The sequence below is a fragment of the Rhipicephalus sanguineus genome, chromosome 1, assembly GCF_013339695.2.
Source record: "Rhipicephalus sanguineus isolate Rsan-2018 chromosome 1, BIME_Rsan_1.4, whole genome shotgun sequence".
Lineage (NCBI taxonomy): Eukaryota > Metazoa > Arthropoda > Arachnida > Ixodida > Ixodidae > Rhipicephalus > Rhipicephalus sanguineus.
This window is the reverse complement of record NC_051176.1, coordinates 90948218-90964731: the sequence shown is the minus strand read 5'-3', so window position 1 is coordinate 90964731 and position 16514 is coordinate 90948218. Positions and strand designations below refer to the sequence as shown.

At 42.7% G+C, this 16514-nt stretch overlaps 1 protein-coding gene across 4 annotated transcripts in view; it reads right to left on the bottom strand.

Moving 5' to 3' along the window:
• LOC119393871 (protein pangolin, isoforms A/H/I/S) overlaps positions 1–16514 on the bottom strand; it is a 229497-nt gene that overhangs the window by 16036 nt on the left and 196947 nt on the right. For 3 of the 4 annotated variants that reach the window (XM_037661080.2, XM_037661056.2, XM_037661072.2), the window contains 3 exons: positions 11045–11242; positions 8051–8423; positions 5659–5818 (listed from right to left, as the gene is read on the bottom strand). In XM_037661080.2, coding sequence (XP_037517008.1) covers positions 5659–5818; positions 8051–8423; positions 11045–11242 — 731 coding nt within the window. The remainder of the gene's footprint in view (positions 1–5658; positions 5819–8050; positions 8424–11044; positions 11243–16514) is intronic. The other variant, XM_037661065.2, reaches the window with a different exon arrangement.

Below are 16514 nucleotides of genomic sequence, written 5' to 3'. Positions count from 1 at the left end.
CATAGGTGTGTATACACAAAGAACATTTTGAAGAATACACAAGACAAGTAAAGGCAGTGAAAAGTTGGAAAAATCTTTACTGTTACAGCACTGATCAGTTCAGCATGTCCACTCATCATTAAGCTACGCTAGGCCACCTCACATGGCACAAATATTTAGGCACATCAACACGTGAGTTAAAAGGCACAAACCTAGCCAATAAGACAATTGCAAGAGCGCCATATTTTTAAAATATTGGTGCACTACCGTCTTACTGGGCTTCTCATTCCTTCAGTCAATTCAATGGTACAACTACTGCTATAGTACATACTGCTAGCACCGATAGATGCAACCAAGCTCAATGTGTGCCGCATGTGGCCTAAAAAATTTAGTTCAGACCATCTGTCAAAAATGCCACGTAGAATTGAAGCTGGTTTCATGAAAATTACATGAAATTTAATTACGTGATTACATGAAAATTAAAGGATGACACTTAATATGGGCCATTGAGCACACCATCACAGTGTCTGCTACAATGTAACCTTTGCATTTTTGTGCAATTTTTGTAAGCACAGGCCTTGGAGCATATTTCTGACAACATCACACCTCCCAAGTTCACTCAAATTAGCGAGTATTTTCACCAGGACACATTACCACTGCGATGCTATATTAAATTCAAGACATTACTTTCAAGTGAGTTCAACTGTATTTTGCAAAAAAAAAAAAAAAAATTGACAGTGCTTTGAAAAATGTGCCCATCAACCAAAATAATTACATGCCAAAAAATGACAAAAACAATGCGCAGGAGTTTAACTTTGGATGTACCCTAGTTCATCTGAAACATTTTTTTCTGTTGACTATTGAGACTAAAATTAGTGTGTGAGTGATTGTAGCATGGCTGAAGATACAATGAAAAACTCCTAGAGTGATTGCCATGTGCAATGGTAGCCAGTACATAGTGTGCATGTTCATGTTTGTGTAAACAAGGATGTTTTCAGGTTCTATTTAAACCTTTGTATCCCAGCGTCCACAAATGTGGACAAAACTTATTAGTGAAGTGCGATTAAACTAGCCAACGCATTGCCTTAAAAATCTATTTGAAATGTTGGCACTGCTTGAGCATTTCATAAAGTCATCTCTATATGTCAACTGCTCTGAACAAACTACGGTAAATGGGCACAGAATAATAGTGTTCTCCTCAAGTCACCCGTCGGGGTGTATGCCTACATTTTTTTTTTGATAGGTTCACCTGAAATGCTTAAGAGTTCTAAAAATTAATTTGGCTTTATTCGAGAAAAAGAAGGGTTTATCTTGTTTTTATGCAACTTTTGTTGGACTGTGAGCGACCAAAGTTTTGAGAGCTGAGTTGTCACTGTGGCGTTGTTTGTGGATGCCAGGCATACAGAGTTCTTGTGAGACGCTGACAGCATGCTGCGTGGCAGTAGGACCCATTCGATTCCCTGCAGCTCTACACAAATATCTGTAGTAGGGCTAAATACGCCTTTTAGAAGTTGTGCTTACAATTTATTTGCTTCATTCAAGGCATGGACTAAGTGATAAAGACATACATGTCATAATTATCTAGTTGCCTAGCGGAAGTGAATGCTCAGGTTTGGAGAGCCTCTTGAATGATGATGCTGCTGCTGCTGATTGCTATGATGAAAGCGTTCAATCCAAACATAACGATGAATGCATTGATAATGATAATAAACGAAGATGATGATGAACACGTTGAAACAAAGCTCTGGGCAAGTAAATGCGCCTTGAATGGTGATGATGAAAGCGGCGAACATGGGGATAAGCACATTAAAATGATGGTGATGATGAAGGCACTGATTATGATAAGCAGTGATGATAATAATGATTAACGCATTGAAACTGAGTTATCAGCAGGCAAAGTTCCCATCTACGATGAAGACTGATGATGGACCTAGTGTAACTGGTGTTCCTAGCGTCCATGTATGTGGACACTTGTTTCCTTCTAGAAATAAAGCTAAATTTTCCTGGTTTTAGGCTTATTCCTTCTTAGGTCTGTATTGCTATTGCATATATGCAAAAAAATTTTTACTTGCACAACTGAATTTCTTTTCTTTTTCACCCCACTTTGCAAGAAGTGCTGAGAAGCATGACAGGCCAGGTCCCACAGTTCGTGCAAACTCTTCATAGAGAGGTGGTTCAAAGATGGCTAGGGTATTGATTGATGTCATGTTGCATAAACACCTAAATTTAAGGAATCTGTAGCATCCTGGTCTCGAGTAAATCTCATAATAAACCAAAACTTCCTTCGCGGCTTCACATCCCTTTGCAAATGCCAGCAGAAGCTGTTAAATGGACGCTACAGCACAGTGCAATGAACACTTGTGAAGAGAAAGTAAGCAAGTATATTGCAACGAAGTATGTACTTCAATCAAGTGTGTACAGTGAAATTTCAATAACTTGAACTCAGTCATTTTGAAATCCCACCTAATTTGAATTTCTGCAGTTCTGTATTTTTTAATTAAAAAAACAACAGCCCTTCCCAGCCAAAGCAATGCCACTTAGCAATGTTCATTCGTAGATGAAGCGTCCCAGCCTCATTGCTGCCAGTGAAATATATATATATATATATATATATATATATATATATATATATATATATATATATACCGTAAAATCCTGAGCAAGCGCCCCCCTCCTTTTTCCAAGAGATTTGAAATATGCACCAATCAAAAGCAAGCGCCCCACCCTCCCCTCCTGCCATTTTCAGATTCATTCACGGTTCTGGAAACAGCTAATGCATACGTACTCAATAAAGACTTTCATTAGAAGCACGGGTGTGCATTTTTTATTCTTAGGGGATCTTCCACCTCCACCTTCAATTTTGATCCATGACCAAGCAAGCGCTCCCCCCCCCCAATCTTGTCGGATTATCTGTCACCATGGGGGGGGGGGCACTTGCTCAGGATTTTATGGTGTGTGTGTGTGTGTGTGCGCGTGTGTGTGTGTGTGCGTGTGTGTGCGTGTACATACATATAGTCCATGGTAAGCCTTGCAGACCTCTGAAATGCACACCTGCAGAGAAGACTTGCTTCACTGCAACAGAGCAGTCACACGCGGGCAGTATATCACATGCTCCTTGTAGCATCAGTGCATCATGATGCGACCATTCGCCCATTTTTTTCTAGGAAAAGGAAAAAAATAATAAAGGCCAGTATGATAAAATTTGCAATGTATGCGGACTTCTAATTGGCTGTTGCTATGGCAACTTGTGCACTGATGTTGCTGGCAGAGTGTCTGCCTGCTACACCTGCTTTGAAGAATTAGTTCGAAAACTCGGAAAGTTCGTGTTTACCAGCCAGCTCACATCGTGAATTCTGTCAAACTGGCCTCTTTTTTTCCCTCCTCCTTATCCTACAGAGAAGGAATTAATGCTTGCATTATGATGCACTGACGCTGTGAGGAGCGTGCCCATGTGTGACCACCATGCTGCAGTGAAGCACACCTCTTCCGGAGGCACGCATTTCAGCTGTATGTGAGGCATACAATAAACTGTACTACTTATTTTGCATTGGCAGCAACAAGGCTCGGGTGCTTGATCTATTATTAATCCATATCGCTATAAGGCATTGCCTTGTGGCTCCAAGGGCAGTCATTTTTCCAGGTTTGTGACAAAACTGGGAACAGGAATGGCTGAAACACATGACCCTTGGAGCCGCAGGCCAGCACCTCTGGTTACTCACAGTAATCCAGAGTTCCCCGGCTACATTTTTTTTTTTTTCCATGTGTTCCTCTTACTTCAAAAAGCCACATAATTTAAAGATTTTTCACAGTCCCACTGACTTCTGTTTTACTGCAATGATTGTGAAGGAGACCAACTCTGAAGAAATGATGAGTGGAGCAGAAGCATCTTCCAATAAACAGCGAAGCCCATGCTTGCTTGTAAATGCGAAATACAACAGTCTCAAAACTCAGCAAAGAAAGCCTTGCAGTGCAAGTTCACATTCCCTCATAAATGCAAAGCCGAGTGTTATAGGTATGCAGGTGTGGCACAGTACTGATTGTGTCACTTGCAGGTGCAAATAGTAAGTTGACAAACGGTTTGCACAGGAAGAGTTTGATTTGGTGCGCAGTTTTTGTGATAAACTCTGGCTTCAGTCAAAGATATCTACAGCGCTCCAAGTGCCACAAGTTTACATGGAGCGAATTTCCGTGAGGAAACGTGTCCGGTTTCATTACCTGCTCTATTGGCATCGTATGCCACCAATGGCAGCGTTGCAAACTGCTCTCAGGTGAGGTCAGCAGGGGGACTCAACATTTTGTCACCTTCTACACTCTCGCTAGAACAGCCTGCACACACCCAGACTGTGTGCTTGCATAGCATAGCGCTCTTCATTTCCTACCTGCATCTTTTTTCACTGCTAACAAACATACAGTCAACGTATTTTCTATATAGCCACAGACATCGTGGTCAGGGACATTGTAGCGCAGGTCAAAGGTTAGGTGGTAAAATACTTTGATGAAAGCGCAAATGTTATGCTAAGTGAGTGAATGAGAGTCTATGGAGCTTTTGAAAAAAAGTTCAATTTTGAACTTAATTGCAATAGCGTTGAATAAGCAGCATTTTAACTGAACGCAAATGTTCAATTTCACTCGTCATTGTTGTCCCACATTGTTGTGTATGTAAAACTTTTGCTAACAAAAATATCTAATATTTTCACTAACACGCCTTGAACACTAATTGCACAACGTATTTTCAGATTCTCAAAATCGTCGAGCATGACCTACGCTGTTTTTTTGCGAATAGATCTCACCACCAACTTCGAATACAAAAGCTGTATTTTCATTTTGGTAGGATGATTTGACTATTTCTGTTCAACACACTTTCAGATAAGCAGATACTGAGTGTGTGTGTGTGTGTGGGGGGGGGGTAAAATTGAAAAAGTGTATTAGTGCGGGCTTGTTAGTACAAAGTGAAATTTTAAAGCCCCGTGATTGCCCTGTCTTGTCACCTATATTCTGTGTCCCATCCCAGTGCAGTTTTCAAATTTCATGGATAAAACTACTGGTGGGGCGCATAACTTTAATTCTAATACAAGAACAACTTCTCAGGCAGAGAATAATGGCAGCATAGAAAGACCCGTGCAGTCAACATTAAACTCCTACTCTCATTCCGCCACTCAGCACCAAATCTTTATTTGCATTTCCTAGAGATCCTTTTTTTTGTGCCACAATGATAAATCTGCTCCTAATTTCAAAGAACTCCTTTCATTTAGCTTTTGTGCAAAAAAAGGACACACCCCCAATATTCCGAAATGTCAGTAACTTATATTCAGAAACAATTTTAGAAGTCCGTGGGATTTTCTCCTCAAAGGCAAATGCACACAAGCCTGCATCAATGGGCGCATACTCCAGACTGATGCCATGAGAGGGACGGCCACCGACCCCGCCTTCGGAGAACACTGCCGAGTGCATGAGTGGGACTATTTCTTTAGTTGCGGAGGCGATCGGCTGCCGCGCTTCAGTCATCTGGGCAGGGCCTCTCGGACTTTTTAGGTTGTATCTGACTAGAGTACACATCATTAAAAATGCCTGGTGTTTACACCAATTGGTGACTGACTGACAAAGTGCAACACAGTGTTTGGTGCTACACACACAGAAACAAAAGATCAAGCCGATGCTAGCAGCTAGGGACCAACTTACCTCCATCCTGACTCTTGTCCTTCTTGCGTTTCTTCTTTTTGCTGTTGATAGCATAATTGTCCCTCGCCGTCCAGCCCGGATAAAGTTGCATGTGAATCTGCCGCTCCTTGCGTGCCATCTCATAGTACTTGGACTGCTCCTCTCGGGAAAGGCTGTGCCACTGGAAAAGAAACAAAGAAAAAGCAAGAGATGCGAATGTGACAACCAAATGCAACAGCACAGCTGCAGTACACCCTCTTGCAGAAAAGCAAAAAGCAGCTGGCTGTTGCCAGCAACTCCAGTCTAGCCAATATTATTTCCCACAATGTACCTTCATCAGAGAACTTCAATAAAGAAAAGCATTTTTTAGGCATAATCTTTTTACATGTTGGTGGCAATGTCCTTCAGCATTATACCTTTATGGGTAAAGAAATATCAAAGCTTACGTCCAACGGAAGACCGCAAAAAATTATTCAACTGGAGGTATCGTCACAGCATCGGACTTCAGTTTTTTCGTTCATTCTTGGCAGATTAAGCACATGATTACAAAATTTGCCCAGATGACAAGCTTTCTATGCTAAAATATGAGCAAGCACTAGCCCTAGCTTAGGCAGCATCAGTTAATTCTCAAATTTTCGCCAGTGCTCGAGTGAAGGTCAAGCTCCCTACGTAAGAGAAGCTAACAGACCAAAAGCTATCGGGCTGTATCCATGAAAAAATGCAAAAATGTGTCACGAGTCTCTCTCAAGGGACACATTTATTTCACACATTGTTAGATACGTGGCCACTTTTATAGCCACCCTGTGGTTCTTCAAAGAAGATGACGAAGACATTGAGATGTTACGGACGTTGCGCCCCCTTCTAACTCTGAGTTGATCTCGCTTATGAACCAGAGAGACCCCAGAAAAGTATTACAAGAATGCCAGACAGCTGAAGCTAAAGCTCATTTTTGCAGTGTAGTAAAGAAATCATGTCCTGAAAAATAGGCTTACAATGGTTACAAAGGTGAAGTTTATGCAGTACAGGAATATCGATGTAGTAGCTTTTTATGTGAAATCATTGGTATGCATTATGGCCAAATTTTCATGCAAACTGATCATCCGAAATAGTTATATAAGCATGCTAGGACAGAAATTTCAATTTCGCTTTTCTCTTTTCATTTAAGTGTTTTAAGGCACAAAACTTCTACTTGACGTGACTCAATATCAGCCTAGTTGCATACAAACTAATGCCACTGAATAACACACCTGGTTGTCATTTGTGTAGTCTGTTCCCCTTCAGTCGTGTCTGTGTTTCCACCAAACTTTTATCGATGATGAATTTCTACCAACTTGCTCAACTAACTGCCATTCAAAGAACGTCAACTGATGCCCTCATGTTATTTATGAAAGTGAATTTTTGAAAAATCGACTATGGCACATAGCACACTTCTGCTTCTTCGAGCAATCCAGTGCAATTAGTAGATGTTATAACTGGCAAAAGAAATCAAAATGCACAATTGGCTAGTACACAGTATCTTACTAATCAACTTTTGTGCACAAAGTAACTGTAATATAGGAATTGAGACCAATGATTTCACAAATAACAGCTGCACTAAACAAATTAAAAAAAAAAGCACTAATTTTGAGGGAAGCACTGTTTAAATTCAGTAAAAATGCATCATAATTGTAGCTAAAATAATAACGATAATATCAAACCATTTTTATCGAACACTTCAAGAATGCTTTGATCTTAAGAATTATTTCTAAGAAAATATGACATGCAGATGCACCAGCTACAATTTGTAAACGTGCAGTATGCGCAATATTGTAAGAGGCCAATGCTGTTCTAATTGCAGAACGTGATGAACATGTTGCTGCATTTCTCATGAATAAGTGCACCTTCACAAGGTGGCAGACTGAGGAGTCTCACTTTCTCTTTTTTTTTCTGTTTGGTAATCTCCTCCTATCATGTTTCCTTCCTTTAACTCCTGCCCCCCCAAGCCCTCCTTTATTGGTTATTACACACTTGAATCCCTCATGCAAATAATGCTAGCTTTTTAATAATCCTGTTTAAGAAGTAGCATCTCCCTACTACCACAGGTGATTTTATAAAATTATAACAATTAGAAAACATCATATTTAAAAAAAAAAGGGGAAGAATTCAAGCTTTGTTCTACTCATTGCTTTCAAGTAATTTGTGTAGTCTTAAATAATGCTTTTTAGTAGGGCCACAACACCTCGATGAGATTCCACAGAATGACAAAATTTTGAAGGGCACTACAGCTACTAAATTATTATCACAAGGGATGCTTTAGATTAATTAGGTTCCTTTGTTATACCAAAGATAAAGGGACAACTGCCATTTTTCATTACGGCTTCAGCAGAACATAATGAGCAGAGCCAAACAACAGAGATAGGGGAAATGAGCGCACCCGTCTCCCAAGAATCTGGTTGATGGCCGCACTCTCCTTGAGGGTGCACTCAGCGACTACCTTGGCACGCATTTCCTTCATGTACAGCATGAAGGCATTGAGGGGCTTCTTGACATGGTTAGTCGGCTTTTGGGGCTTCTTCTCTGTGCCATTATGCTGCTGCTGCTGTGGCTGGTGCGGTTGGCTGCTGCTGCTGCTGCCATTACTGGGTGGGTGGCCGGGTGGCTGGCTGGGAGGTGGCCCACCACCATGGCCGTTGAGACCCGACACGCCGTTCACCAGGTCACCACGGGAGCTTGGTCGACCTTGGTTGCACTTGGAGTCCAGTGGGTGATACATGGCTAGTGGGTGCCTGGGAAATGCAGGGGCCACACTGCATTCGTACCAGCAACAAACTCCACTGTAGAGCTATACACAATGACATAACCTTTACTGTTGACTTCTTGCTTTACCGCATAAGAAACGCCCATTATGCATTGAGGATACTGACAAAGCTAGGGCACCCCTACGTGTAAAAATATTTACGCTGCACCACGAGTGATCCCGATTAAGGTAGTTGTTATAATGTACAGTACAGTCAGCAAGAAAATGGTAGCTATTGTATGCTAAAAATTCTACATTAAATGTAGGCAACCTTCAAACATGCTGCTTGTTTCTTAATCACCCTAAGTACAATAATGAAATCTTTACATTATCAGTTTTTTTTTTATTGTTGCTCGAATACTATGTGGAAATCAACACAGCATCAAGAATACCACATGCGAGGTTCATACTTTCTTACTTGATCAGTAATGTAGGATTGATAGACCAGAACAGGAATTTAATGCTGTAACTTTTAAAGGAATAATAACGCAATTTCTTCCAATAACCTACTGTTCATTTTGAAGAGGTGTGCAAATCATTCAACACCTCTATAGCATCCCAAAATTGCATGACAATGGCACATCTCTTTTGCATGCCATAAGACAATCACATCTATACCTAGGATCCATGAATTTGTACTTGGGCCACACTATCCATCTCAAAAACAGCTGTGATACATGCACAATATCAACAAAACACTGGTAGTCCTACTATTCTAATTAGTTGGCACCCCACTGGCAAAACAAAATTTCGAAAACCGAAAATTTCTGTGCGAGATCTATAACATGACACTAACATCTCTGAAAACAAAACCAGTGTGCACCAATTAATGCCACACTATGTACTGGTCCTCTTCTAAATTTCTAAACTACACTGTTCTGGCAGGCAAGCTAATGCCTCTTTCTTGCTTATTCATTCATATCGCTGAAAAGAACAAGGAGCAAAAAAAATATTAAAAAAATAAAACAGGGATGATCTAAGAACTGAGAGTAAAACTGAGCCAATTTATCATGCTGATGTAAATTGTGCTAAAAAGTCCCAACAACGCTTGCACTTCTAAATGCAAGAAAGAAAAAAAAAATGACCTGTTTCTAGCTGAGTAGCTGAAATACCAGCTCATTCGAAGCAGAGAGAATCAATAATCAATATGGTGTGGACCAACACACTCACTGAAGCAACCAACAGGAATATTACAGTATTGGGATCCTACCAACAATGTGCACTCCGAAAGTCCTTCTTTCCGCATGCACGAGACGACCAAGCTTAAGAAGTGTCATCCATAAACCACACGAGAATTCAGAATGTAAACACTGACAAGTAAACCCTCATGCGGGTCCTGCAGCACTTTTTGAACACAGTCAGAAAACGCTGCCGATCAAGACTCCCGCGTACAAATGAGCCAATTATTATAACACAGCACGCAGCAGGGAATTAACAATTTCGTTTCACAGACAGCTGCAAATCGATCGCTCTCGTCTCGGCATTCTACGCAGACGATGGGAAGGAAACGGCCATCAAACGAATCATTTTATGATCACGAAAAAAAAATCTCGGTTGTATTTATATCGCGTGTTTCGAGTTCCATAAACAAAAAGTATGGATGCGTCTCCCTTTAGAAACACCGAAAAAGTAACCCTGTTAGTACTTCCGGTTTCGATTAGCGGGTCGTCTGCTTGTCGTTTTGTTTTCTCCTGCGTTCATGCGATGCGGCACCGGGCGTACTGCACATACTGCACCCTCGCTATTTCAGACACTTTGTACATGAGTCGCTCACTTACAGCGTACTCTGCCCATTACGACAGTACTTACCGGTGCACATCGTCGTTTCCAAAACCGCCAGTACATTTGCCAGCGCACGCTTGCTCGCCCCTTCGCGCCTCGCGAGTTACACGCCTTCGCCGACATCGCTCGGTGTTCGGTCTATTGAAACCGCTTCAAAACGCGCTATCGGTGTTCTTAACTACTACCCGCCGGTCAAGCTAAAGTAAAACAAAGCCTGTTAGCACCGCGTCAACCTTAGGTCAACCAGGTTCTCATCGAGTTCGGGCAGGTCGGGCTTCATGACGGCTGCACAGTTACGGCGGCCGCCACGGGGTGCCGCCACGCGCCGGCGGTCTGAAGCGCTCAAGGCCATGACGCGCGCTGTTGAATTTCCTGGCATCGCCAGCATGAAAGCTTCCAAGATGTCTCGGATGCATCCACTTCATTTCAATTTGCGTCACATGTCACGATTACGTCATAATTGCGTCATTACAGTAAGAGACAACAATTAACGCCCTCTATGCTTTCCCTGGCTGGGGCAAGGGCGCATGCGCAACGTGAAAGAGGCGGATTGCAAGAACTACATATATATATGTATCCACACACACACACACACACACACACACACACACACACACACACACACACACACACACACGCGCGCGCGCGCGCGCGCACGCACGCACGCACACACACACACACACACACACACACCTAACCGATTCACTTATTCAAGTGGCATCAAGAAGCACACTCTTTAGTAATATCTACCGTTATTGAACTCAAAAGAAAGCTGCGAAGGTGTCCCAAAAACCTAACCCATATAATGTATACCTAAGCATGCAGAAGCACATTTTCACTACTGCACACCTTGTGTCGGGGAGAGGAGAGGAGAGTTCTTGTTTGGGTCCCGGAGTGACTAGAGCCGGGTGCAGACCGTGGGGCATGATACTTGGAGGCAGTAGAGGAGGGTTGATCCTGGGCAAAGGCGGCGCGTAGCTACTGCCTCCCCTGAAGCCCCCGGAAGCCATCGGGGGCATTGGGTACATGCCAGCAGCTGCTGAGTGCCTGCAAACGACCAATGAACACATGTATACACACCAGTAACATGGCTTGGCACAGACACAATATTGAACTTTACCACTACGGGCAATGTCAGATTTGCAATGGGGCACATCTGCTTGGAATGTTCATTTATAAACACTGCATCTTAAACCTTCCATGAGCAACGCTATGCACCATGCAATCATATTAGGCAACTTTCGGCACAGTGGGGAGTCTCCAAAAGAAAAAAAGCGTTGACAAAAGGCACAGACAAAATGAGTGTCTATTGCACCTAGTGATTCTCCAACCAAGCAATGGAAAAACTGAGCTTTGGTTGACGTGGCTGCAAAATTTTGAAGTAATGCCAACAAACACACCGAAGCTTCGGTCAGGTTGTACAATTTTCCACTTGGACATATGCACTGTTTTCTAATGTATGTACCCAGCTTGGGTACGTATTAAAACGCATGCATTGTTTTAATTAGTGGGCGCAACTAACATCAAGCATGACTATTATTTTTCCCACCCATACAGCCCACCATCGTTTCAGACTAGCCTTCCACAGGAGCTTGTCTACCAGCTTGAGCTTATACTTTATTGGATTACGCTTGTACTAACGTCCTTATTTATTACTGCACAACACTGCACTTTATTACAGCAAATCAGTTCTACAGAATCCTGCAAGGTGGAAGAAGGGTTATAAAAGGGAAAATTAACATGACCTATTTGTAGCACAAAGCCACAAGGAAATCCATACAGATTTCTTGGAAAGAAAACCTTTTAAGGTGACGAAAAATATAATTTTTTTTCTGAGGTTTAACATTTCAAAACCACGATATGATTATGACAGACGCCGTAGTGGAGGGCTCCGGAAATTTCAACCACCTGGGGTTCTTTAACGTGCACCTAAATCTAAGTACACGAGCCTCAAACATTTTTGCCTCCATCAAAAATGCAGCCGCCGTGGCTAGGATTCGATACCACGAAAAATTTGTACTGGTCCGTGGTTTGAACCCGGGACCAACACGTTTTCAAAGCAGTCGGTCATTCTACCAATTGAGCTAACCAGGGGGTTAGCAATTAGCAGCACACAGATGTGTTAACCGACAACTCGAAGCGAATGGACACTGAATGTGGTAAATCAGTCAACCAAATGACCAAGCAGGGTTTCGTAAAGGCGAATTCAATAGACCATTATTCACACTATCGTTCAGGTGCGAGAGAAATGTGCAGAATATAACTAACCCCTACATATAGCCTTCAGAGATTACGAGAGAGCATTTGATTCAGTCAAAACCTCAGCAGCTATGGTGGCGGTCATCACCCCGTCCACTTTATAGGGTATATATGTGCCGCCGTAGCTTAGTGGTAGAGCATCGGACGTGTTATTTGAAGGTCGCAGGTTTGGTCCCTGCCGGCGGCAAGTTATCTTTTGGTCCACTTTACTTTCTTCACATTTATATCCTGATTACTACAAATAACGTCCCCTATACTTTCCTTGGCATTATTGTCTGTTATTTCTCATTAATATTTCGTCTAACAAAGGAAAACGAGCTCTTAAAGGTTATCTTCTTTCCTTCATTCATAGGCAGAGGGAGGCATGGCTTGCGGAAGAGGGAAAGGAGAGCCAATTGGCCCTCCTGGCCCAACAAGCCAAAGCGTGTTTACTTTTATTTAATTTTACCTTGGTGGGCATAGCGCCCATGACCAGGCTGTACATATTCTGCAGCAGCAAGCTCGTGAAACAACCCCATAAAAAGAAAATTAACATTCACAGCCACAGAAAAGCGAACAAATGGGGCTTTGTAAAATTTTGTACTTCAGTTTTTACTTTTTTGACCATACACATTGTCTTCAAGTGCTAATGAAATACAATAGCAAGAGCAAGACACAAACACATTGGTAGCCAACTTTTTGCAAGTGCTAATTGGCCATCTCGAATTTCTCGTCACGCTTGTGGATGAAATTGTAGCTTCAAGTACACTAAAAATAAGTAACCTTTTTTGTTGTAATTATTGTGTCCTCAAATATATTCTGAAGTAGAGTATCTTTCAGGCACTTATCTTAATCGTAAGTAAGTTTTCAGGGTATTTTGTGAATACCAGTCCCCCCACACAGCTGTGCCCTGATGCCATTCCCCACAAGCTGTATTGTATATCTCTACTGCAGATAGTGTAGACACCACCTCCCAGCCATACCACACTGCCACTGCACACATTACAAATAATTATTATTGATGGCGCGAAATCACAGCCGGTCGGAGCCCCACGACACGGCTCAAAAGAAACCCAACCCCCTTTTCTGTATATGCTTTTCTGGTTTTCTCTCTCTCCCGGCAATCAAGATTGTTGAGCTACTGCTACTGAATCCACTAAGTCTTGAAGTCAGTCAACGTGATTACATCTTGAAATTTCAGGAGTCATTACGGAAGATAAGAGTTATCGCGCGATTCCTGTGCTCGACCAGTTGTTATTACGCAATGCAATGCCAACAAAACTGCGCGGCCGGATTCCGATATCCCTTGGTGCCGCCCAGAAGCCATGCGCCTTATGCTTTACAAAAAAACTCGCAGATGGCGCCGCCGACGCACGGTCGAGCCAAAATGGGCCGCACGAAGTGCGTTCCACTAAAAACGTGCAGAGTTGCGCAACGAAAAAATTCTCGAGATATGGTTCGCATTAGAGTTACTGTATAAAGGTACTATATACAGTAACTCTAGTTCGCATCGGTTAGTGGCCGCAGTCAGCTGTCGTAGTTCGGCTGTGTAAAGACACCGGTCATGCACGGGGCCTTCTTGTGGTGTTGCACTGATGACTCTTGACTACGCGAGCTGCCACCTGCTTCTAACGGCTAACCGAAGAACAACGCACGCTGCGACACTGCCACACGCTGTCGCAAGTGCAACCAACTCCGATTGTGTTCTTACAAGAAGGAAAAATATTTGACGAGGCGGAGAGAGTACTTTAAAACAAAACCTCCCTTGGACAGGCGCCGTTCAAACCGGCGTAGAGCCGCCTCGTCTAGCAGGGACTACCACCGGCCACCGCACTTCGCGATGAGCTTTTTTTAACACCACATGCAGCAGCAACCCTTTTGTTAAAATGCTTGTGTACAGCAGTACACAAAGTCGCATCTGCCAGAATGCAGAAGCGCAAATTTCAACATCTAATATGACACAAGCGCGCTTTAACGTTTCTTGATGCTTGAGGGGGACAGGTGAAAAACTGCAGAGTGCAAAAAATGAAAAAAAAAAAAAGACTTTCCACTATTAAGAAATCACACATAGGCTCGCCCAGGCTCCAATTATTCTATGGTGCCTCGTAACGTTAAAATAATGCTGTCCGCGATCTATTTACATAGTAATTACACTACTCGAGCAAGTAAGCGTACCATTTACAAAGAAAGGGGACCGGGGGAGATGCATGGCGTTTTTTTTTTTTCTTCTTCTTCTTTACTAGTGTGTAAGCCAGACCCAAAAGGGTTGTTTGTTAGGCGATCTGGTAAATACACATTGACGTGGCCAGCGTGAAAAAAACGTCAAGACGATCGTCAACGCCAAACGCGGCGCAAGATAAAAAAACATTGATTTACACGTTTATTTACAACTCATGATAAAAGAACGTAGGCGTGCAAACACGGACTCAAAAGGTCAACTTTCTGTCGTTCTAAGCTTATTTACAATACATACAGCGCGCGCGTGCGGAAAATGCAGTAATTCGCATAGTACATAAAAAAGTGAAGATTGGTAATACGTCACTTCAAATTTTTCTACAGAACAGCAACTCCGAAAATGTTAATGAAAAATAACAAAAGAGTAAAAATAGCCAAGCACAAATGGCTACAGCTTTTACAAAGGCCTCTCCGATTTCTTGTGGACTGCTATTTCGATCGACTGTTATCATCGGAACATAGCCTGTAAGATCGCCGCTGCCAAAAAAGCGCTCATATTGACGGTCTCCTCGTCATATGCAATCTCGTAATTACCCGATGCGATTGACACACTGAGGCCCACCTTCAGTGCGTATCTGTGTACTAAAAAAACATCAAGAAACGTCTATACAGGATCGAGAGGAGCTTGGCATGCAGACAAGTTCACTTCAATCCTTATCTACGTCACACGTCCTAGGTGTGGCCCGATAAGGCGTCTTACAAGGACGTTGACGACGACAACGCTGAACAGTTACCGGAAAGCGGGTCCCATGGCACCGTGGAGTTGAAAGTCTTTGTCATGTTCATGTCACGCCACTACCCGAAGTCCTTAAAAACGCACGGCCGGACTGTAGTGCGCGTACTCTCGACTACTACAGCGCCGTCTCGGTGGTACAGGGGTTTCGGTGCTCGGCTGCTCACCCGAAGGACGCGGGTTCGAACCCGGCCGCGTTCGGAATGTTAGAGATTTAGTTGCACGTTAAGGCGACACCAAAGAGAAAAACGATTTTCTCATATATTAGTAAATTGCATTTTTCGCAATTGCAAAATCACCATTCCTGCAGCGAGATAACGCGCAAAAAGAAAATGCTGCTGGCGACACCACCTTGAAATTCCCGCCCCAAACGCCGTGACGTCATAGATTTTGACGGCGTCTACTAGGTCCTACGTGGTTCCTAATCAGTAAAAATGAAGTACATTGTCCTCTGGGGGGAACATAGACTTAACATACCAAGTTTCAGGAAATTTCGTCGGGCCAATGTCACCGAAATACGAAAAACACACTTTTGAAATCCATGACGACACGCGCGGAGACTTTCAGCGTGAAATTTAAAAATTAAACTTTTACCTTGACTTTCTCCTCTATTAATAAACATATGATGGTGACATTAACGACAGTGGAGTTCTGAGAGTACAATTTATGAACCTAAATCAATTCACTGTTTCACTTTAGTGTCACTTCATAAAGAACCCCAGGTGGTCGAAATTTCCGGAGAACTCCACTACGGCGTCCCTCATAAACATATCGTGGTTCTAACACGTGAAAACCCAGAAACAAACTCTTCCTACTAATCCGGCTGCGATTCGGACGACTGCGCCTAATGACTGTGACCTTGGGCCACAATCGATCGCGCTGCCTATTACTTCTTTGCACCCGTTCTCTGGTGAATAAAAAATACATTCATTGCGCCGTACGATTAACTTTTCAAAGGTGCGTAATTTTCACTGGTTTCTGTCATAGACCAACATGGCTGAGAGAACTAAAAAACGCGAAAAGAAAAAAAGGAAAGCAAATACCCAAATGACATGGGCGCGAAGAACTCCCAGAAATTGTCGCAGGGAATCTGCGGCCACCACGAAATCCGCC